This window comes from Esox lucius, chromosome 25 (genome assembly GCF_011004845.1).
Source record: "Esox lucius isolate fEsoLuc1 chromosome 25, fEsoLuc1.pri, whole genome shotgun sequence".
In the NCBI taxonomy this organism is placed as follows: Eukaryota; Metazoa; Chordata; class Actinopteri; order Esociformes; family Esocidae; genus Esox; species Esox lucius.
Window position 1 is genome coordinate 3,163,668 of NC_047593.1, and position 22,092 is coordinate 3,185,759.

At 41.2% G+C, this 22,092-nt stretch overlaps 1 protein-coding gene across 1 annotated transcript; it reads left to right on the forward strand.

Annotated features, from left to right (window-relative positions):
• The first annotated feature begins 13,451 nt into the window (after positions 1-13,451).
• cnga1a (cyclic nucleotide gated channel subunit alpha 1a) lies at positions 13,452-21,651 on the forward strand. Its single transcript, XM_010868156.4, has 13 exons — positions 13,452-13,582; positions 13,747-14,100; positions 14,234-14,303; positions 16,657-16,762; positions 16,858-16,920; positions 16,993-17,046; positions 17,154-17,288; positions 17,442-17,546; positions 17,786-17,892; positions 17,986-18,290; positions 19,675-19,980; positions 20,143-20,754; positions 20,886-21,651. The coding sequence occupies exons 4-13, from the start codon at positions 16,677-16,679 to the stop codon at positions 21,186-21,188; spliced, it is 2,076 nt and encodes a 691-aa protein (XP_010866458.1). The 5' UTR covers positions 13,452-13,582; positions 13,747-14,100; positions 14,234-14,303; positions 16,657-16,676; the 3' UTR covers positions 21,189-21,651.
• Positions 21,652-22,092: the final 441 nt, after the last annotated feature.

Below are 22,092 nucleotides of genomic sequence, written 5' to 3' on the forward strand. Positions count from 1 at the left end.
TATAAACCTGTAAAAATAGAAAGGCTATAGTATGAACAACAATATTAGCCACATACATAATATACCATAAATTCTGAACATACTAATATGAATAGAATATACATTTCAATATAGTCAGTATTTAGTATTATAAATATTATAATATACTTAGTGTTTAAAACTGAATGACTAAACAAAGCACATATCTCTAAACATAGAAATGCACATCAATGTAAAACACATCAAATGTACAACAATGTCAATGTTACACATGAAACTAATAGTCCAAAACCACAAAGGTGTACAGTATGTTGGTCTAAAGTGTATACAGTGACTGTAGTTTTAAATAGCGATGCTGTGCATTGCAATCCATTACCAAAGTAAAGCGATTGACTACATTACCCATTCAGCACCGCAACCAGGAAGTATCTCATGTGACAGTGAAACGCTCCAATTTCAAACATTTACTAGAATATAGTCACGGATATATCGAGCCGGCAGCGTTAAACATCAGACCGCAAATAAGGTTGTATCAGCGTGACCAACGCAACAGCCACCAAGCACACAAGCCGCACATACATAACAGCAGCTTTCTGAATCTCACCGATTCGATTATCGAAAAAGGTCTGGAAGCCGTAGCTGTCTTTTTGGATGGCTGCCAGGATTGTTTGGCTGTCCACAAAGTGAATCCATTGGTCGATTTTAATGTGGCCGTGCTTCTCAAAATACTTTTTTAGGCGTGTAGTGAAGACCGCGCCACAGAGTTCCGCCTTGATCACATCTCCCTTTTCATTACAACTTTGTCACGAGTTTGCCACCGCAGGTAGAGTACGGCTCCATAGGAGGATTCGCTTCCATCTGAGAACGTGATCCCTGTTGGTGGGCCTATGGCTCCTGGTGGTGTTAGGCTCCTCTCAAACCTTACCTGGCCAAGCCTCACAAATTTTTCAAAGAGCGTTATTGCGGCTTCTCAAAATTTTAGTGAGAGAGGGGCATCCCATGTGTCTTTAGATGGGTTGTCCTTGCCAGCTTCCTGGAATGATTCTCATACCAACATAACTCCCTTCTGCTTGGCTGGTGAGGCAAGACCAACGAGGTCGTATAATGCAGCAATCTGGCTAAGTAGTATGCGTTGGGTAAGGGGATTTGGTGTTCCTTCCCTGACATCCTCCATGCTCAGATTAACTCTTTTTCCCTCTTTTCTTAGAGAAGTTGATAGAAGTCAGCAACCGAAGCTTGTCTGTCTCAGGTTCGTAGCCGACCCCAAGTGCTTTGTTCTCACCATCATGCATTTGATTGGGCAGTACCAGGGTCCTGGGTACAGTGGTTTCAGCAGGGGCTCCACTCCTCTCTCTTTGGCGTGACAGAACCCACGGTTTGAAGAAGAAGCCTCCCGCTTTCAAAATCTCCTCCACCCCTTTGGTGATTCTTTCCAGCATCTTGAGGTCATCGTTTGAGGTCAGGATATCATCCACATAGCTGTCCTCAGTTAGAGCTCGCCGTTCTTCAATCATATCAGCAAACTGAGGAAGATTGGCTGTCTCCTTCATTGCAACTTGGGCGATACATCCTGCGGGTTTATCACCGATATTGACTCTGACGACTGCAAACTCCTCAATGTTGTCCTCAGGGTTGTCTCTCCAGAGAAAGCGGTGGAGGTGAACTTCATCATCTTTCAGCCACACTGAGTTGTACATCTTTTTCACATCACCCAGTGCAGCATGGAGTCCACTCCTGAATCTCAGAAGGATGGGATTGAATACATCGATGGGATTGAATACATCGGGACCCTTGTGAAGGAGATCATTTAGACTTATGCCTCGGAACTCTTGGCTACTATTCCACACAACTCTCACAGGGGTTGAGGTGGCGTGAGGGTTCGGTGCAACCAAATTGCTGATGTACCATTTAGGTCCTTCCCAGTTGTCAATTTTTGCAGCAGCCCCTCTTGAAACCATTTCGTGTATTTGTTCTTTGTATGCAGCCTTCCACACAGGTTCCTTCTCCAGACGTTTCTCAGTATTTTTGAAGGTTGCCTCCACTGCCTGCCGTTTGTCTGGCAGTTTTGTGAGGTCTGTCTTCCAGGGATAAGCTGCGTCCCAGTAGGGAGAGTTGCTGTGTTTGTTCGCCAGTAGGTATGTTAGGCACTCTTTTACCTTTTCCAGGTCCTGCTCTTCCTTGATGGTAATCCACCAGAGGGGCACCTACCACACTTGCAGCCGCCACATTGAGGACTGCATGCTGCTCCGATGCTGTCCCACTTGAACCACTCGAAGACCACGGCCAGTCGACTGTCTCAATGAGATTGGGGTGGGTTCCCCCAACAGTCTTTCCCAGCGGGCCGTCCCAGAGAACGAGGTCTTCCACAATCTTGATTGCCTGGGGAACAAGACAACCTGACTGATAAGGAGCTCAATCTTTGTGGGACGGACCAGTTCGTCTCTGGGTACATCTGGGAAGAACTTCTGCAGTTGCTCGGCAGTGACTGATTGAGTCACCTCCGCAATGTTTTCCAGGCCATAGCAGAGAATTCTATGCTCTGCCACTTTTCCTTTGGATGTCTTCACCTTCAGCCGCAGGGAATATCTTTTGGTCAAGACAGTCTTTTTCATCCCACCGACTCCATGTACTATAAGCCTGATGTTCTCACCGCACAGTCCAAGGCGATCAGCTGTTTTATTTGTGATATAATTAGTGTCAAATGCGAGGTCGATTAGGGAGCCAACAAGGCAACCCGAGTTTGTCGTTACCGCCATCAGCATCATCACCACTGGATGTTCTTGCAGTCCATCTCCAGCCTTGCCGCATACAGTTGATGATATCTTATTTGAGAACGCATTCTTGTATTTCTCTCTTTGTTCTGGAGTAAGCTCTGCCAGAAACTCCTCTTGTTTGTTGGTTAGGCCAAGTTTCTTTCCTCCAAATTTTATTGTACTTTGCTCCTCACTGCTGCTGTCTTTCTTTGGAGTCGGTGGCTTAGGGCACAGAAAGTAATTGTGGTCCGACACCCCTCCTTTCCGACAGTCTACTTTTGGGCAGAGGTATCTGGGTGTGCATCCTTTTCCATCCTTGGGGTGGGGCCGCAAACACTTGGAGCACAACCCTAGCTTCTTCAAATGAGCCCTTTTTCTTAAGAGATCTTGCTCTCTGAAGACCTTGCAGGCAAATAGCTTGCCGGCATGGGACTCATCTCCACAGACAGTACAGCTGGGATAGTCATCCTTCTGACCTGCTGTGGATTTTGTGAAAGCCATCCTCCCTCTTTTATCTGAGTAGTCTGCAGAACCCTTTTCCACAGGGACTTTATCTGCAGGGCTTGGTTCCAACTGATCCAACTCTTCTAGAATCTCCTCCTGCTTCTTCAAGATTCGTAGGAGGCAATCAAAATGATGCCGTGGAGAGAACCTGTTTGCTGGGTCAGTTTTATGGATAATCCACTCCTTGTTGAGTGAACTGGGAAGCTTGCTTTCAAGAGATTGAGCAACAACACGGTCCTTCACAGCATCCTCTTCACCAAGAATCTGGAGGTTGCACAGTGCCCTTTCCACAGCCTGGATCAATTCAATGGTTCCTCTTGGATTGTTTCCTTTGATGGGTTGAAGAGACTGGACCTCGTTGGTGATCATTAGGACTATTTTCGCTTTGTTCCCGTATTTGCTGACCAGCAGCCTAAACATATCGTCGGCAGATTCACAGCTAGATAGAACGAGATCCTTCTTGACCTTTTCGTGGAAACTATTTAATAAGTGGAACTTTTTTTTAGACATTCCACACCTTGTGGGTTACCCAATTCTTCTAGGTCCTCCCACTCAGTCTTCCAGCGATAATAGTCCCTCATGTCACCAAAGAAAGTGGGTAGCCGTGCTCTTTCAAGGCTGATTTGAGGCTGGAGATTAGGGTTTCCTTTGGTCCTATCTGGGCTGCTTTGCTGTAAAAGGGGTTGGGTGTTCATGTTCGATGCCCCCGTGTACAGTATGGGCTTCAACTTGAGATCAGCAGACATGTCAGGGAGAGAAAGAAAAGAAGGATCTTGTCTCGGATCACCAACCGCACTGCCATAATCTCCCAGGTTTCTTTCTCTACCCTTTACTCGGTCTGCTTCGTCGTCCTCCAGTTTATCAGACAACGCCAGGACCCTCTTCTTTAGTGTCTTGTGGCGTGTCCTGAGATCTAATGCCTTCGGACCAGAAACCAACTCTTTCCACTCTACCAGCATTTCTCTGAGTTCGATGACCTCTCTTTCAAGACCTCTATTCCTTAGCCTGCGATCCTTGATTGACTTCCGAGGGTTAACTTCCTCTGCCTGAGTGATAGCCAACTCAGCGGTTTCAGCCTGCCTGAAGAACGTCTCCTCTGCGTAGCTGGTCCAAAAGTTTTCCTGGGTGGCTTTCTTTACCTCAAGGAACCTTTTCTCACACTCCGCCATCTTTACATCAATTTGGGTTGCAGATTCTATGACCTCTTTATCTGTCGACTCCCTCAGGGCTTCAGCATACTCATGTCCCGCATCTGTGACTTTAGAAAAGTCTACCCTGAACATCTTCCATTCTTTGAGAACTTCAGTCGGTTCCAGAAGTCCCGGTTTGTTGAGAGTATGAGCCTTTTTTGTGAATGAAGCCTGTGCTCTTGATCGCACACTTTTAAGCTTTTCCCAGTCTGCCATTGTAACTCCCTTTGTGTTGACTAGAGAGCTGTCACTTCGCACACGCTCTTTTATACTTGATCAGCGGGCAGTTTGATTAATGATAACCTGGGAGTCAGTCACAGAAGAGAAATGAGAGGCCAACTAATCCTGGGTGATCGAGCTTCCTTAATGAAGAAGTCCGTGGCTGTTTTTTCACTGCACTTAATCCAGTGCAGCCGGACGCGGTTTATAACTGTTCGGTTCTTTAAGAATCGCCCCACCGAACGGGGCATCAGGAGAGGACACGTTGTTATGACTGATTGTGTTTTTTCTTTAAACTGATTGATTTTCCACAAACAGCTAATTAGTCCACAAATACCATGTTATAAACCTGTAAAAATAGAAAGGCTATAGTATAAACAACAATATTAGCCACATACCATACCATAAATTCTGAACATACTAATATGAATAGAATATAGAATTTCAATATAGTCAGTATTTAGTATTATAAATATTATAATATACTTAGTGTTTAAAACTGAATGACTAAACAAAGCACATATCTCTAAACACAGAAATGCACATCAATGTAAAACACATCAAATGTACAGCAATGGCAATGTTACACATGAAACTAATAGCCCAAAACCACAAAGGTGTATGTTGGTCTAAAGTGTATACAGTGAGTGTAGTTTCAAATAGCGATGCTGTGCATAGCAATCCATTACCAAAGTAAAGCGATTGACTACATTACGCATTCAGCACCTCAAACAGGAAGTAGCTCGTGTGACAGTGAAATGCTCCAATTTCAAACATTTACTAGAATATAGTCACGGATATAAACAAACACGGTCTCAGGGATGGTTAACTTCAGAGATCCCTTCAATCTCCATCGAGTTAGATAGATCAGCTTTTAGTTTTTCAGGACCTCAGATGAGAAAAAAAATCCAAGACCATTTTAAACTGAATAAATTGGTGCCTCTTGAGCAAATCAAAAGGATGATAGAGTTATAGTTCCATGAAAAATGTGTTTGTGTCTAATGAAATGAGTGTTCATGCTTTATTTAGTAAATTTTTTTGGGGGGTATGAGCCAAATACTTTCAATTGTTTAAAAATAGTGTCAATGCCGAACTCATCAGCAAAATAGATATTTGGTCTCAGCATGACCGCACCTGCTAAAAGGAAGGTTAGATAAAAAAATTTAGTAGGATAAAATCATATATTTTTGCCCCTTCTTTTTTTCCACAAGCTTGTCCTACAGATTTCAAACTATTAGACTATTAATCAAGTTTTACTTATTTTAGAGTATATTCTAAATTGTTAGCATCATGTTTTGTATATTGTAAAAGTACATACAGTATATGAATGCATTTTTTTACCTAGCTCCCCCAGATGAATGGGTTTGTCAACTTATGTGTTGCCCTGGGCAAGCAGGGTTTGCTGTCTGATATTGCAGCATGCAAAACATCCATCCATCATCTTCCGCTTATCCGGGGCCGGGTCGCGGGGGCAGCAGTCTAAGTAGAGATGCCCAGACTTCCCTCTCCCCAGACACTTCCTCCAGCTCTTCCGGGGGGACACAGAGGCGTTCCCAGGCCAGCCGGGAGACATAGCCCCTCCAGCGTGTCCTAGGTCTTCCCCAGGGTCTCCTCCGGGTGGGACGGGACTGGAACACCTTCCCAGGAAGGCGTTCCGGAGGCATCCGAAACAGATGCCCAAGCCACCTCAGCTGACCCCTCTCGATGTGGAGGAGCAGCGGCTCTACTCTGAGCTCCTCCCGGGTGACCGAGCTTCTCACCCTATCTCTAAGGGATCGCCCAGCAACCCTGCGGAGAAAGCTCATTTCGGCCGCCTGTATCCGGGATCTTGTCCTTTCGGTCATGACCCAAAGCTCATGACAATAGGTGAGAGTAGGAACGTAGATACCAGTAAATCGAGAGCCTCGCCTTGCGGCTCAGCTCTTTCTTCACCACGACAGACCGATACATCGACCGCATTACTGCAGAAGCTGCACCGATCCGTCTGTCAATCTCCCGTTCCATCCTTCCCTCACTCGTGAACAAGACCCCTAGATACTTAAACTCCTCCACTTGAGGCAGGCACTCTCCACCAACCTGAAGTGGGCAAGCCACCCTTTTCCGACTGAGGACCATGGCCTCGGATTTGGAGGTACTGATTCTCATCCCCACCGCTTCACACTCGGCTGCAAACCGTCCCAGTGCATGCTGAAGGTCCTGGCTTGAAGGGCCAACACGACAACATCATCCGCAAAAAGCAGAGACGAAATCGTGTGATCCCCAAACCTGACACCCTCCGGCCCCTGGCTGTGCCTAGAAATTCTGTCCATAAAAATTACGAACAGAACCGGCGACAAAGGGCAGCCCTGCCGGAGTCCAACATGCACTGGGAACAAGTCTGACTTACTGCCGGCAATGCGGACCAAGCTCCTGCTTCGGTCGTACAGGGACCTGACAGCCCTTAGCAAAGGACCCAGGACCCCATATTCCCGAAGCACCCTCCACAGGATGCCGCGAGGGACACAGTCTAATGCCTTTTCCAAATCCACAAAACACATGTGGATTGGTTGGGCAAACTCCCATGAACCCTCCAACACCCCGTAGAGGGTATAGATCTGGGCCAGTGTTCCACGGAACTCAGAATTCTTTCATCACGGAACTCAGAATTTTTTTCAGCATTAAGGGGGTTTTGAATTAGCATGCAAAACAAGCTAATTAAATTATTGCAGGCTTCTTGCAATATAGGCTTCTCATATTACAACAGCCCATACCCAATATATCTCTGCAATACAATTTGTCTGCAATACACTGATTCATACTTTATGGGCTAAATAATGTGGACACCTGATCATCACACCTATATGAGATTGTTGGACACCCCATTCCAAAACAATGGGCATTAATATGGAGTTGGCCCCCCCCTTTGTATCTATAACAGCCACCACTCTTCTGGGAAAGCTTTCCACAACATTTCGGAGTGTCTTTGTGGGAATTTGTACACATTCAGCCAAAAGAGCATTCATGAGGTCAGGCACTGATGTTGGATAAGAAGGCCTGGCTTGTAATCGCCGTCCCAATTCCTCCCACAGGTCTTCGGGGTTGGGGTCAGTGCCACTCGAGTTCCTCCACACCAACCTTGTCAAAGCCTGTCTTCATGGACCCTTACATAGGGGTCATGCTGGAAGAGGAAAGACCCTTCCTCAAACTGTTGCCACAAAGTTGGAAGCACCCAATTTTCTTAAAAGACTTTGTATCCTGTAGCATTAAGAACTAAGGGGCCTAACCCAAACACTGAAACTTACACCAAATATTCCACCAAATACAGTAGGCACTATGCAATTTGGTAGGTAGTGTTCTCCTGACATCCGTCAAACACAGATTCGTCAATCAGACTCCCAGACAGTGCATTCTTGACTCCAGGGAACGTTTCCCCTGCTCCAGAATCCAGTGGCGGGGTGCTCTACACCACTCCAGATGATGTGTGGCATTGTATATGTTGATGTGAGGCTTGTGTATACTGCTCGGCCATGGAGACCCATTTCGTGAAGCTCTCGACGCAAGATGTTGCTTCTAGAGGCAGTTTGGAACACTGGTGAGTGATGCAACAGATGATAAGCGATTTTTACCTCTTCATGGCTAGGTTGTTGTTTGTCCTAGATGCTTCCACTTCACAGTTATAGCACTTGGCTGGGGCAGATCTAGTACAGCAGAAATTTCACAAACTGACTTATGACATTGCCATGTTTAAAGTCACTGAGCTTGTCAGTACGACCCAATCTCGTACTGCCAATGTTTGTCTCTGGAGATTTTATTGCTGTTTGCTGGATTTTATGTGCCTGTAAGCAATGGGTGTGGATGAAACACATGTGATAAAGCGGAAGTAGCGTTGTATGAACTTGTTGTATGACTCTCACTTATAGATTTAGTATGCTGTTATTAGTTAACTAACATCTTAATTTTGTTTTCTATTCTCTTTAATCAGATCTTGGTGGGTGGAGGGGAGAACTCTAGTGATGTAAAGTTCTGGAGAATGTGGTAATCCAGCTCTTCAGTACTGTGAGAGCTACTCCAGCTCAATGCTTTTAATCTATATATACAGCAAATAGTTAATGGCTTCTCTGCAATTAGGCATTTTCCCAACATCTCTAAAACAGCTGCCATTAAGCCCCTATTAAAAAAGAGAACACTGGATGCATCTATATTGAGCAACCTGTATCAAATCTCCCTTTTATAGCCAAGATCATTGAGAAGGTTGTCTTCAATCAACATTTTGTGAGCTCAAACTGTCTCTTAGACAAATTTCTGTCAGGCATCCAACCTCACCACAGTACAGAAACTATCCTGATAAAATATTTAAATGATGTACGGCTGAATACTGATTTGGATAAAATAACAGTTCTGGTTCTAATAGATCTCAGTGCATCATTTGACACTGTAGATCATAGAACACTTCTAGACAGTCTGGAAAAGATGAATCTGATAGGGGGCTATGACATGCAGAGTTCCCCAGGGATCAGTTCTAGGACCGCTTCTGTTCAATCTCTATTCTACCTCTGGGCCAAATTCTACAGAACAACAACCTTTACTCCCATAGCTATACAGATGATACTCAAATATATATGTCTCTTGAACCATATGACAACAGCTCAATAGACTCACTGTGTCACTGTATAGAGTACATGAATATGTGGATGAAACAAAATTAAACCAAGATAAAACAGAGATGACTGTGTTTGACAACAAAAATAAGAGAACTAGTATTAGTATAGAACAGGATTCACAAGCCCTAAAAACCAGGGACCAAGAGCATAATCGTTGTGTTCTGATTGACTCAGACCTCATATTCAACAGTCATATCAAAGCGGTCACAAAAACAGCATTCTATCATCTTAAAAATATAGCCAGAATCAAGGGCTTGGTATCCAAAAAAGACCAAGATAAGCTCATCCATGCTTTTATATGTAGTATGATTGACTACTGTAATGGCCTCTTAACTAGACTCTCCAAAAATGCTGTAAAACAGCTGCAACTCATTCAGAATGCTGCTGCAAGAATGTTAACCAGGACTAAGAACAGAGCACCAAATTCTTAATTTCTTAAATCTTTGCACTGGCTTCCAGTCAGTTACAGAATAGATTTTAATCTGGTGATTTTAGTCTATAAATCACCGAATGGTTTAGGCCCTGAGTACATTTCTGATATGTTTGAAGAGTATTAACCGAGCAGGGCTCTTACAGTGGTGCTCATAAGTTTACATACCCTGGCAGAAATTGTGACATTTTGCCATCGATTTAAAAAATATGACTGATCATGCATAAATGTTTTATTTTATTTAAGGATAGTAATTATATGAAGCCATTTATCATCACAGAAATCACCCAAATGGCCCTGATCAAAGTTTACATATCCTAGAATGTTTAGCCTTGTTACAGACACACAAGGTGACGCACACAGGTGAAAACGGCAATTAAAGGTGAATTTCCCTTTGCAATTAGTGTCTGTGTATAAATAATCAGTGAGTTTGTTAGCTCTCACATGGATGCATTGAGCAGGTTAGGTACTGAGCCATGGGGAGGAGAAAAGAACTCTTACAGACCTGCGTAACAAGGTAATGGAACTTTATAAAGATGGAAAAGGGTATAAAAGATATCAAAAGCCTTGCAAATGCCAGTAAGTACTAAATTCGGGGATCTCTTGATACCAAGCCAAGCTCAGGTAGACCAAGAAAGATTTCCAAAACTGCCAGAAGAATTGTTTGAGATACAAAGAAAAACCCACAGGTAACCTCAGGAGAAATACAGCACAGGCTGCTCTGGAAAAAGATGGTGTGGTTGTTTCAAGGAGCACAATACAACGATACTTGAACAAAAATGAGCTGCATGGCCGAGTTTCCAGAAAAAACACTTCTGGAAAAAACACTAGTCTGCGCCAATTCCACAAAAAAGCCCGGTTACAACATGCCTGACAACACCTTGACACGCTTCACAGCTTCTGGCACACTAAGTTGGAGTGACAAGATCAAAATAGAGCTTTATGGTCACATCCATAAGCGCTATGTTTGGAGAGAGTTCAACAAAGCCTATAGTGAAAAGAATACTATCCCCACTGTGAAGCATGGTGGTGGCTCACTGATGTTTTGGGAGTGTGTGAGCTCTAAAGGCATGGGGAATCTTGTGAAAATGTATGGCAAGATGAATGCAGCATGTTATCAGAAAATACTGGCAGACAATTTGCATTCTTCTGCATGAAAGCTGCACATGGGACACTCTTGGATTTTCCAGCATGACAATGACCTTAAGCACAAGGCCAAGTTCACACTCTAGCAGAAAAAGGTGAAGGTTCTGGAGTGGCCATCAGTCTCCTGATCTTAATATCATAAAATATGAATCCCATAAGAAATTTAATAAATGTGTTTTGCCTGCTCACTTATGTTTTCTATAAAAATGGTACATACATTACCAATTCTCCAAGAGTATGCAAACATTTGAGCACAACTGACAGTAATGAATGGAAGATGACATCAGGCATTCTCAAATCAAAGTTTATATTTTTGGATACATTTCTTTAGGAAACATTATTTCTTAAGACAACAGTGAATCTTATGACAATAAAATGTATACCATTATATTTGTTGTAACAAGAATACTCCAGTATGTAATTACTAATTTGCATTCATGGGGATTTCATAAATACAGAGTATTTTGTAAAATTTTCATAATAAAAGCAATTTTAATAACTATACAGTATATTGTATGTTATGGTCTCCTCTCTGAGAAATAATCCTTAATTCCTGATGACTTGGAGACAGATTTATTTAGGAGTTCAGTGGTGGACCATAATTTGGTAGTGGTGGCAAAGAGAATGGTCGTTACAACACGTTGCTGAAAAAAGCAGGACAGAGTAGCAGGGTAATGTTTGATGGATAAGTAACAGTAACAAATCAACGGTAAAAACATTAATGTAGTGTAGAAGTCAGTAGAGATCACTGCAGTATAGTTCATGCATTTAGTAACTTTAACACTTTGAATATTAGGGAATGCAATTCTAAAAATACTGCAAAGGAACTGAAGTGTTCACCTATTTCCTTGAGGTTTGGTGTGAGGGACATTGAAGGACATTGTGAGGGGACAATGACACAATCTACAGTAGGAAGGAAACAAAGAGAAATACAAACACATTATATTAAGGGTTACTCTTGATAAAAATATCCAATATTCCAATTTGTTTTAAACTTAAAGCGTCATGGGAACCCTTCTCAAATAACCTGTGAGAGCCAGAAGTGCACTGAGTGTTGTGCAGTAGATAGAATTCTATCTCTGATTGGATGTGTGATGAAAGGTTGACAAGTGGCGACCAATACTTGCCAAATAAAAGGTACTTACATTTCTAACAAACTAAAGATGTAGGTGGACCATGATGTTGGTGTACTATCCCTCTGTACTTACACACATTCTAAGGACTAACACGTGCATATAATTTTCCTTTTATAGCCACTAACGTTAGCTAGATGTGCAAGACTCATACTGAATGAACCGAATGCAGCTGTGCAAGTCAACAACATATAGTTATCTAGTAAGTCACGCCGTGGGGTTAAATACCTTCATTACTGTAGTTAAGCCAACCAGATGTAAGCTCACATAACTAACAGTGCTTAAGTTAGTTGCTTGAAAACACGCTCAGCGTTGTATTACCCATTGGTGATGCTATCAAATATTGTTACAGTATACAAATAAACGTTATACTCACATTCCAGGAAAACCGCGTGTCGTAGCTACTATAGACTCCAATCTACCAGGCTCCAGTCCGGATTTTCCATAAGTCCCACCATGCGAAGCCCTCTGACTGAAACCACGCACAGAAGAACTTGTCAATTGAAGGAAAACATACTTACAGATAATATTTCTATTTACAAAATGTTTTCACATTTACATATCCTATTTTTATTTGTGAGTTGTGATGAATATACGCACAGATTTTCTAGATATATTTATAAATATTGAGACACATCAAACTCCATATTAAAAACACTACTCTGTTCATTCGCCTATGAATGAGCGCTTAAACTTAACCACACTGTTTAGCCTCACAGCTTTTATAGCTTCCTCATGAATCTACCAGTTATGTTTTTCTTTTGTTTTTTTAATTCTATTTTCTTATTCAGTGTTTTATTATTATGCTGTTTATTGTTTTCATCCTAGTATTTGTTTTTATTCTATTGTATTTCTCTTTTTCTTTGTAAAGCACATTGAATTGTGCTATATAAATAAACTTGCTTGCATGCTATAGCTCAGTGATTCCCTACCCCATCTCTTCAATGAGTTCTTCACCCTGTTGTTTTCTCAGTCATCTCTGCCTGGCTTTTGTCAATGGAGCAGTGAAGACCTCAACGCTGAATGCGGTCCTCTGCCTCTGGATGTGTGTGTACATTCCTACTAGTCTACATATTGTCTGGAATTCAATATGATTTTTGTTGGTCATGCACCTTCTAATAGAACCCATTCACTGTAAATTCTGCTCAATCTGATGATTAATTTCATTAAGTACTTTTTAATGTCTCTGCTTAGACTGCTGCCCCCGCGACCCGGCCCCGGATAGGCGGAAGATGATGATGATGACTTTTTAATGTGATGCTACTGCTGATCAGATTGAATCCCAGCCTTTTAATTCATAGTAAATCTCCACTGCTACACCAGGAGGAGTCTTTGGGTCACAGTAGAATTTGGAATACTATTTCAGAGCTTGCATATAATAACTGATCCAGGATCATGTCTTTCATCCTCCAATAATACACTTTAAGATGGTGGTTGAAGGCAGCATCTATCCAACTGGCTTTAATAGGATCAGAGGGGATATGGTAGAAAGTGCTTACAGCGCAACAGAGAGAGTGAAACCCAGACCCTGGTGAGACTATATCCTACACCGCTGTTGGATAAACAAGACGGGCTTAGCAACAAACAGGTGCGTTATTTTAGCTAAGAGACCCAACACTCTGGTTTGTATAAATATTTATGTCTGTGGATTCATCTTCATACTTGTTTGTACTTACCACAACTTTTCTGTTTGAAAACAAACTGCCAGATTTCATGTAGGTGTAGCACAAAGCTTTCCTTTTGTGTTTTCAGACAAACAAAGGAGATAGGAAGCTTAAGTCGGTTCAGACTATTGAGATGCCCCCTATGTCAGCAGTGATCCCAGTCAAATCTCCACTTGGTAATAATGATCAATTTGGACACTGTTTCTGTATGTCTTAGATTGTGACAGTGTGAAATACTAAAGGCAATAAGCAATTCTATATGTTTCTCAAAAAACAGCAAGATCATTTTATGTTGTTTATGACAAATGAAATAGATGAATTATTTAATTTTATTCTGCTCAGTATTAAAGAAGGCTTGCAGAAAGGCCCTGGAGGAGGTGAGTGGAGGAGGGTGATTGCTCATCCTTCTCCATAATCCTCCAATCCTACTCAGGGTCAAGAGGTATTAATAACACCAACCGAATTGCGCTTATTGTTTTGACAATACAACAACTTCATTGTGTTTATATATAACTGAATGTAATCAAACTGATTGATTATTTTGAAATACCATTACATTATTTGTTGTTCTGCAGTAGGTACAACAGGAGCAACTACAAATCTATGCAGACTATGGACAGTGCACTTCTCTGAGCAGATTTAACGGTAAGTCAACTCTAGTATTTAACTATTTTAAGAAATATTTAATTGTCATCCTTTTATCAAGAGAAAATCATATTTCATTTTATCAATCATGTATGTACGTGTTAAAGAATGCCTCTAGAACAGATAGTTTAAAAAAAATGCATTTATGTTTCTCAGAGTCAATAAAATGAAATAAAATGTGGCCATATTTTAATCAAATGAGTAAACATATATATATTTTTTTTATTTATCCTTTATTTTACCAAGGGATGTCTCATTGAGATAGTGAAATCTCTTTTACAAGGGAGACCTGGGGCAACAATTACACAAATTACACAGAATCACAGAAACAGTCACAACAACAAAATTGATTTACAAAACATGTGAAATTATTAAAAATAACATAAAGGGGTTATTTAAAACTTGCGCATTGTTCAGATTTGGATTGCTTAACTAATTGTTTGAAATGTTCAAGTGTGATAAAAACAGAAAGCTTCAAAACTTTTTGGAGCAAATTCCAACACCAAGGAGCAACATAACTAAAAGCAGTCTTACCAAATTCAGTTGTTACACGTGGGATATTTAGAGTCAGAATGTTATTGGAGCGGAGATTGTAAATGGAATGTTTCCTGGTTAACAAACTAATAAGATAGCTGGGTAAAATACCATTGATAGCTTTATAAATAAAAATGTGCCAATGGAACCATCTACACAGACCTAAAGAGCTAAAACCAGTCGCCTCATAAAGATGACAGTGATGAGTGCGTGTCTTGGCATTAGTAATAAACCGTAATGCACCATGGTAGACTGTTATTTTGGTATGTAAGGAACAATATAATGTGCAGTATAGTTTTGGTATTAATTTTGTATCTTCTTGATGTACAGGTGCATCTCAAAATATTAGAATATCATGGAAAAGCTCAATTATTTCCGTAATTCAAATCCAAAAGTAACACCTTCATATATTCTAGATTCATTACACATAAACTTAAACATTTCAAAGCTTTTTTGTTTCAGTCTTGATTACAGCTTACAGCTCATGGAAATCAAAAATCCAGTATCTCCAAATATTTGAACAAAAAATGTATAATACAGAAATGAGAAGAGCTCAAACCAGCTAATTAAATCCCTGAGCCTAGAATCTCTCAGTCTGGTTCAGTACACACAACCACAATCATGAGGAAGACTGCTGATATGACAGATGTCATTGACACCCTCCAAAAGGAGGCTTAGCCACAGAAGTTCATTGCTGGCTGTTCGCAGAGTGCTGTATCAAAGCATATTCTTGGAAAGTTGACTGGAGGGGAAAAGTGTGGTAAGGAAAGGTGTACAAGCAACAGGGATGACCGCAGCCTTATCAAGGAAAGCTGATTCCAAGAACTTGGGGGCTGGAGTCACCATGCACAGACGTGTCCAGGAAATGGGCTACAAGTGTCGCATTCCTAGAGAAAAAGAACTGGACTGTTGCCCAGTGGTCCAAAGTCCTCCCTTCAGGTGAAAGTACATTTTGCATTTCATTTGGAAATCAAGGTCCCAGAGTCAGTGATGATTTTATTTGGAGTGCCATGTCATCTGCTAGTGTTGGTCCACTGTGTTTTATCAAGTCCAGAGTCAATGCAGCCATCTACCAGAATATTTTAGACCACTTCATGCTTCCATCTGCTGACAAGCTTTATGGAGATACTGATTTCCTTTTCCAGCAGGACTTGGCACCTGTCCACAGTGCCAAAATGACTGGTAAATGGTTTCCTGGCCATGGTATTACTGTGCTTGATTGGCCAGCCAAGTCGCCTGACCTATGAGTATTGTCAAGAGAAAAATTAGATACACCACATCCAACAACACAAACTGAAGGCCACTATCAAAGCAACCTGGGCTTCCATAACACCTCAGCAGTGCCACAGACTGATTGCTTCCATGCCATGCCGCATTGATGCAGTAATTCGTGCAAAAGGAGCCCCGACCAAGAATTGAGTGCATAAATACATAAAAATGCATAAAAACATATTTAGGAAACCTTTGCAGGTGTTTTGAGTTAATTAGCTGATTATAGCTCTTCTCAGTTTGACATTTCTGTATTATACATTTTTTATTCTAATATTTTGAGATACTACATTTTAGATTTCCATGAGCTGTAAGCCGTAATCGTCAAGATATAAACAAAAAAGGCTTGAAATGTTTCACTTTATGTGTAATGAATCTAGAATATATGAAGTTGTCACTTTGATTTGAATTACGGAAATACATTTACTTTCCATGATATTCAATGATGCACTTGTATACATAAACATACAATTTCATATAAGAAAATACTGATATTTTAGCATTTAGCACCATTCATATTGTAGGACTCCTTTTGCTTTGTGTTTGACAGGCTAACCAAAATTGGCGGCCATGATCCCTCGTCCGTTTCTGGCGGTGGCACCTCGTGTTGTCCCAAACATGGCTACAGACACAGAGGAGGACAGTGATGATGAAATGTAAACTGTTGGTAACCTGTTGGTCCTAACTTTATTGTTAGGTATTTCACTTAATGGAATTAATCAGATTTTATCCCACTGTGTGTTGTTTCCAGACAGGAGCCCCATCCTGGCCCAGGATCTCTCTTCAATGTAAACAACAGCAACAATAATGAAGAGTGAGTCCGGATGGTCTGTTAATGTTTGTGTGTGTGTGCCGTGTGTGTCATAAGATGTGTTCTTTTCCTCAGGGAGGATAAGAGAAAGAAGAAAAAGGCCAAGAAAGAAAAGAAAGAGAAAAAAGAGTAAATAAATCAATTGACCTTTTACATAATTACCATGAATACTGCACAACTGCCTAGGAGAGATTATGCACACAAACTCCTGGAACACCTCACTTCTTTTCTTTCAGAAAAAAGAAAGAAAAGAAAGAGCAAAAAGAGCAGGATGAAAAGCTGCAGAAAGATAAAGAAGAAAAGGAAAAAGAAGAAAAAGAAAAAAAGGAAAAAGAAGAAAAAGAAAAAAAGGAGAAAGATCTAAATGAGGGGTGTGTACAGTATGTCTATGTACATTCTCACATGAAGCAGTATGTTGATATACTAAACATCAGTATTAGTATCAATGGCCTTTATCTTACTGTAAAATACATTTTATTCAGAATCAGTATTTAATAGACTTACTGATATTCCTTACCAAGCAGGCCCAAAGAAGTATTTGTCATCAACCCAGCGGGCAGTCTGTACTACAACTGGCTGCTCATCATCACAATACCAGTCATGTACAATTGGACCATGATCATATCCAGGTAAAAACAGCTGCTGTTTAAATTTTACAAACACAGCTAATTAGCTAATCTTATATACAGATAAACCAGTTTAAAAACAGGAAGGTTACTTACAAAGTTTAACTTCATCCTGTTTTTCTGTGAATTAGAAAATACATATTTTGTGTGACATTGCCTTTCTTCGTTTTTAAGTTATTGCCGTAAAGCATGGTTGAGCATCTATGGTAGCAGACTTCCCTGCTCTGTCTCCTGTGTGCCAGGGCTTGCTTTGAGGATCTGCAAGATAATCACTTGGTTGCCTGGTTTATTCTGGACTACACCTCTGATATCCTCTACTTGGCTGATATGGCCTTTAGGACAAGGACAGGTGTGTGTGTGTGTGTGTGTGTATGCGTGTGGTTGTTGAATTGTATTATATATTTCACATTCATTTTCTATCTTATATTTAAACTATTCTCAGGATTCTTGGAACAAGGTCTCCTCGTCAAAGACGAGAAGCTATTGAAGGAGCGTTACTTCAGCAGTCTTCACTTCAAGCTTGATGTCATTTCCATGCTGCCTACCGATGTGTTGTACTTCTTTCTGGGCCTCAGCTATCCGGAGATCCGCCTCAACAAGCTCCTCCGCATCACACGGATGATGGAGTTCTTCGTCCGCACTGAGACAAAGACTAACTACACCAACCTCTTCCGCATATCAAATCTAGTCATGTACATTGTCATCATTATCCATTGGAATGCCTGCCTCTACTATTCCTTTTCCAAGGTCTTTGAGGTTTTGAAATGCTGGCTGTACTTATTGAGATGTAGTAATTTACTAATCATCAAGTCCTGCGATGTCCTTCATATTGTAAATCAATGAAACATGCTGCTTAAAAGATATGTTTGCTATTCTTGAACCTGGGGCCAATTTGCAGATTATCTAGCATGATCCTAGTTTAGAGGGGGGAAAAATCTGAAATGATCTTAGTTTTGAGGTTTTTTTACGTTTCCTGCAGTCTATTTCTCGGCTAAAATGGAAATTAACGGGGCAACCGATGTAGTGTTGACATATTTGGTTATCCAAAACGCATAGTCCACGGTGTATTGATATAAGTCTCTGTATGTTCTCTTGTAAAAATGGTGCAAAAATGTGCATAGTATCAATAGTTATGTTCTATGTGAAACCAAAAAAAAATATCCATAAACGACGTACTACCTCACAACATCTATAAACTACGATGCTGACCTCATGTTGGATCTAGCAACAAGCTAAATTTGCAGAAATTTTTGAAAATGGTTAGAGTCTAAAAGACAGGCCGTCATTCCGGAATGCATCGCAATTATCAGAGGAGCCAGAGGTTTTTCCAAACACGGTAGTGAGGGAAAAATACTGACATGGCTGTTCCAAACAGGATCAAAATCGTGCAAATGCTCCGTAGTAGTAATAATTTAAGAACCTCCTCATAGTATTTCTGCAGAATGGGGCTTACGACAGAATTATCCAAATAGCTATTACATGCCTACTTAAAGAATTGGAAGATGTCTGTTTGGTCCCTATGGCCTCTTCTTCCAGTTTATTTTGGGGATGTGGAATGTTTCCAAAACTGCCTGGTTTATAAGAGCTTGAAAGTCAATGCCATCTGTTGCACAGGCTGATGTTCCATCATTCCTTAAACAAAAATGTTAGCAAGTTGTATTAGCTGCTGGTAAACAGACGCACATCGGTCTGTGAGATTCACATCTCTTACAAACCTGTTAGATTAGGTGAGCTATAGTTTTGTGAACAATGCCAGTTACCGGATAAAGCTTCCTCACAAACAGATTTGCATCTGTTTACCAGCAGCTAATACAACTTGTTGGCATTTTTGTTTGAGCTAATAGTCTATACTAGCTAACGTGAGCTACAGTTTTGTAAACAAACCCGGTTGCTGTATAAAGCTTCTTTGAACACAGATTAACCCTGCCAGAGAGACTGCAGGAAAAAACTCAAAACTGAAAATATTAATGAAAAGGAAATCTCTATAAACTAGGATCATGCAAGATAATCTGCAAATAGACCCCAAGTTAATAATAGCGAACTTATCTTTTAAGGCTTTCGTGTGTTATGCTTGAATTTCTTTGTACCTTCATGCAATAATTTAAAAAAAAAATTTAATTTATTTATCCAGTCCATCGGCTTCGGCTCGGACCCCTGGGTATACCCAGACCCAAATGACCCAGATGACCCAGAGTTTGGGGAGCTCGGCAGGAAGTATGCCTTCAGCCTCTACTGGTCCACGTTGACCCTGACCACTATTGGAGAGATGCCTTCCCCAGAGCTGGACTCTGAGTTCTTCTTTCACGTGCTGGACTTCCTGGTGGGTGTACTCATCTTTGCCACCCTGGTAGGCAACATCAGCTCCATGATCTCCAACATCAGCGCTGCGCAGGTCGAGTTTCAGGCGCGCATTGACAACATCAAGCAGTATATGCAGGTAGGTGGAGCCATCTAGGTCCTGTAGGTTTGTTACCTTTCACACAAACGTTGGTGTGCTTTAACACTTTATATATGTTAAGTTAGCATCGAATGCACAGGGGGTGCATTGGTGGTTTGTTGTCTTACAAATCCCCAATTTCCCCTTTTAACACCTCTACAGAAACGAAAAGTGGACAAGGACCTAGAGCTGCGTGTCGTCACGTGGTTTGACTACCTTTGGACCAACGGCAAGGCTCAGGATGAAAGGGAGACCTTGCGATATCTACCCGACAAACTCAGAGCCGAAATTGCCATTAATGTCCACCTTGATACTCTCAAGAAGGTCCGCATCTTCGCCGACTGCGAGGCGGGCCTATTAATTGAGCTGGTGCTCAAACTGCGCCCCCAGGTTTTCAGCCCGGGCGACTACATCTGCAAGAAGGGTGACATCGGTCGTGAGATGTACATCGTCAAAGAAGGCAAGCTGGCGGTGGTGGCCGATGACGGCATCACACAGTTCTGCGTGCTAGGAGATGGCAGCTACTTCGGGGAGATAAGTATCCTAGCGATAAAAGGTTCTAAGGCGGGGAACCGGAGGACGGCAAACATCCGCAGCATTGGTTACTCAGATCTCTTCTGCTTGTCCAAGGATGACCTGATGGAGTCATTGACAGAGTACCCTGAAGCCAAAAGCTTGCTGGAGGAGAAAGGTCGTCAGATCCTGCTAAAGGATGGCCTGCTGGAACTGGACCCCTCCAAAATCATCCCAGAGACAACAGAAATCGAGGAGAAGGTGGACCCTTAAAACCTGCTTTAAAATGCTGAATTTTCTGTAGCTTCTGGTTTGTGCCTTGATTTTAGTATTTTGTGTTGTGTACCATGAAAACACATAAAATGTTATGCCTTACCATTATTATTATTAAGGTAAACCGCATGTACAGCCACCTGGAGCTGATGCAGACCAAGCTGAAGAAGCTTCTGGGAAACTACGACGCCACCCAGAGGGCCACAAGGGAACGCATTGCTGGGATGGAGCGGCTGACCGGACAGGAGGTGTCAGGGGAAGACTTATTTGAGGATGAGAAGGAGGCGTGGGAGAAAACACAAAAAGAAGGAGAGGTTGAACAGGAGACAGAGAAAGAGGAGGCACAGGAGAAGGCGCAAAAGGAAGGAGAGGTTGAACAGGAGAAGAAAGAAAGAGGAGAAGAAAGTGAAGTAGGAAAATGAGCACAATTTGAGCAGACTGGACGTAGGCCATTAGACAAATAACATTTGAAATGACTGATATGATTTATAAGTCATATGATTGATTGAGCCTTGTTAAAACAGGTTATTTTTTTAACAAACTGTATTGCCAACATTATTGCAGGTTGAAGGGTTTTTTGGCTTTGGGAAATCTTTGAATATAGAAACCTGATAGAATATAGATCTGTAACACTCCTAGAAGAACCTTCAACTTTTAATTGAAATAATAAAACCACTAGAGGGCACCAGATAACTGGTGCGGTGGTACTATTTTTGGCTCAAAAATTTTGACCTGTTGTGCAAAAGCACCACATGAGTACCACAAAGCTCTTTCTGACTATTGTTTTCTCATCCTTAATGTGTCCAGTCTGTTTCTTTTCCAAATACATCAATTGTATAAGCTAATATTCAACTTCATTAAATAAATAAATAAATAAAATATTCTCTGGTCAATCAATTATGCTCTGAATTCATTACTGATATATATATATATATATATATATATATATATATATATATATATATATATATATATATATATCAGTATATCAGTATCATATATATATATATATATAACTCAGGACGCAGAATTTTAAAGAGAAGCTTACGAATGTTGACATTTCAGAAAGCTGTCCTGCCAATTTAGTATACAACTGAACTGGACTAATGTATTGCTTTTACAGTATGATCTGCTTGGATCAGCTTCCTGCCAAGATGCAAACATAAAATACAATGACCTCTAACTTATAGTTACATTCTAAATGCCCAGAACTGTATTGGTAATGCTTTCATTGTTAGTGCAACTGTCTTTAGCTCCTCTTCCTTCTAATGTCATACAGTGTCTGCCCATTCATTAATGCATTTAGAGGCAAGCGCTGGCAATAAG

What these genes read in the sequence shown, in the direction of transcription:
- cnga1a (XM_010868156.4), top strand. Translation starts at nt 16,677, where the DNA reads ATGATCCCTCGTCCGTTTCTGGCGGTGGCACCTCGTGTTGTCCCAAAC. An exon ending in GGCCTTTAGGACAAGGACAG is followed by an intron (nt 17,893 to 17,985) that starts GTGTGTGTGTGT and finishes AACTATTCTCAG; the next exon opens with GATTCTTGGAACAAGGTCTC. An exon ending in ACATCAAGCAGTATATGCAG is followed by an intron (nt 19,981 to 20,142) that starts GTAGGTGGAGCC and finishes ACACCTCTACAG; the next exon opens with AAACGAAAAGTGGACAAGGA.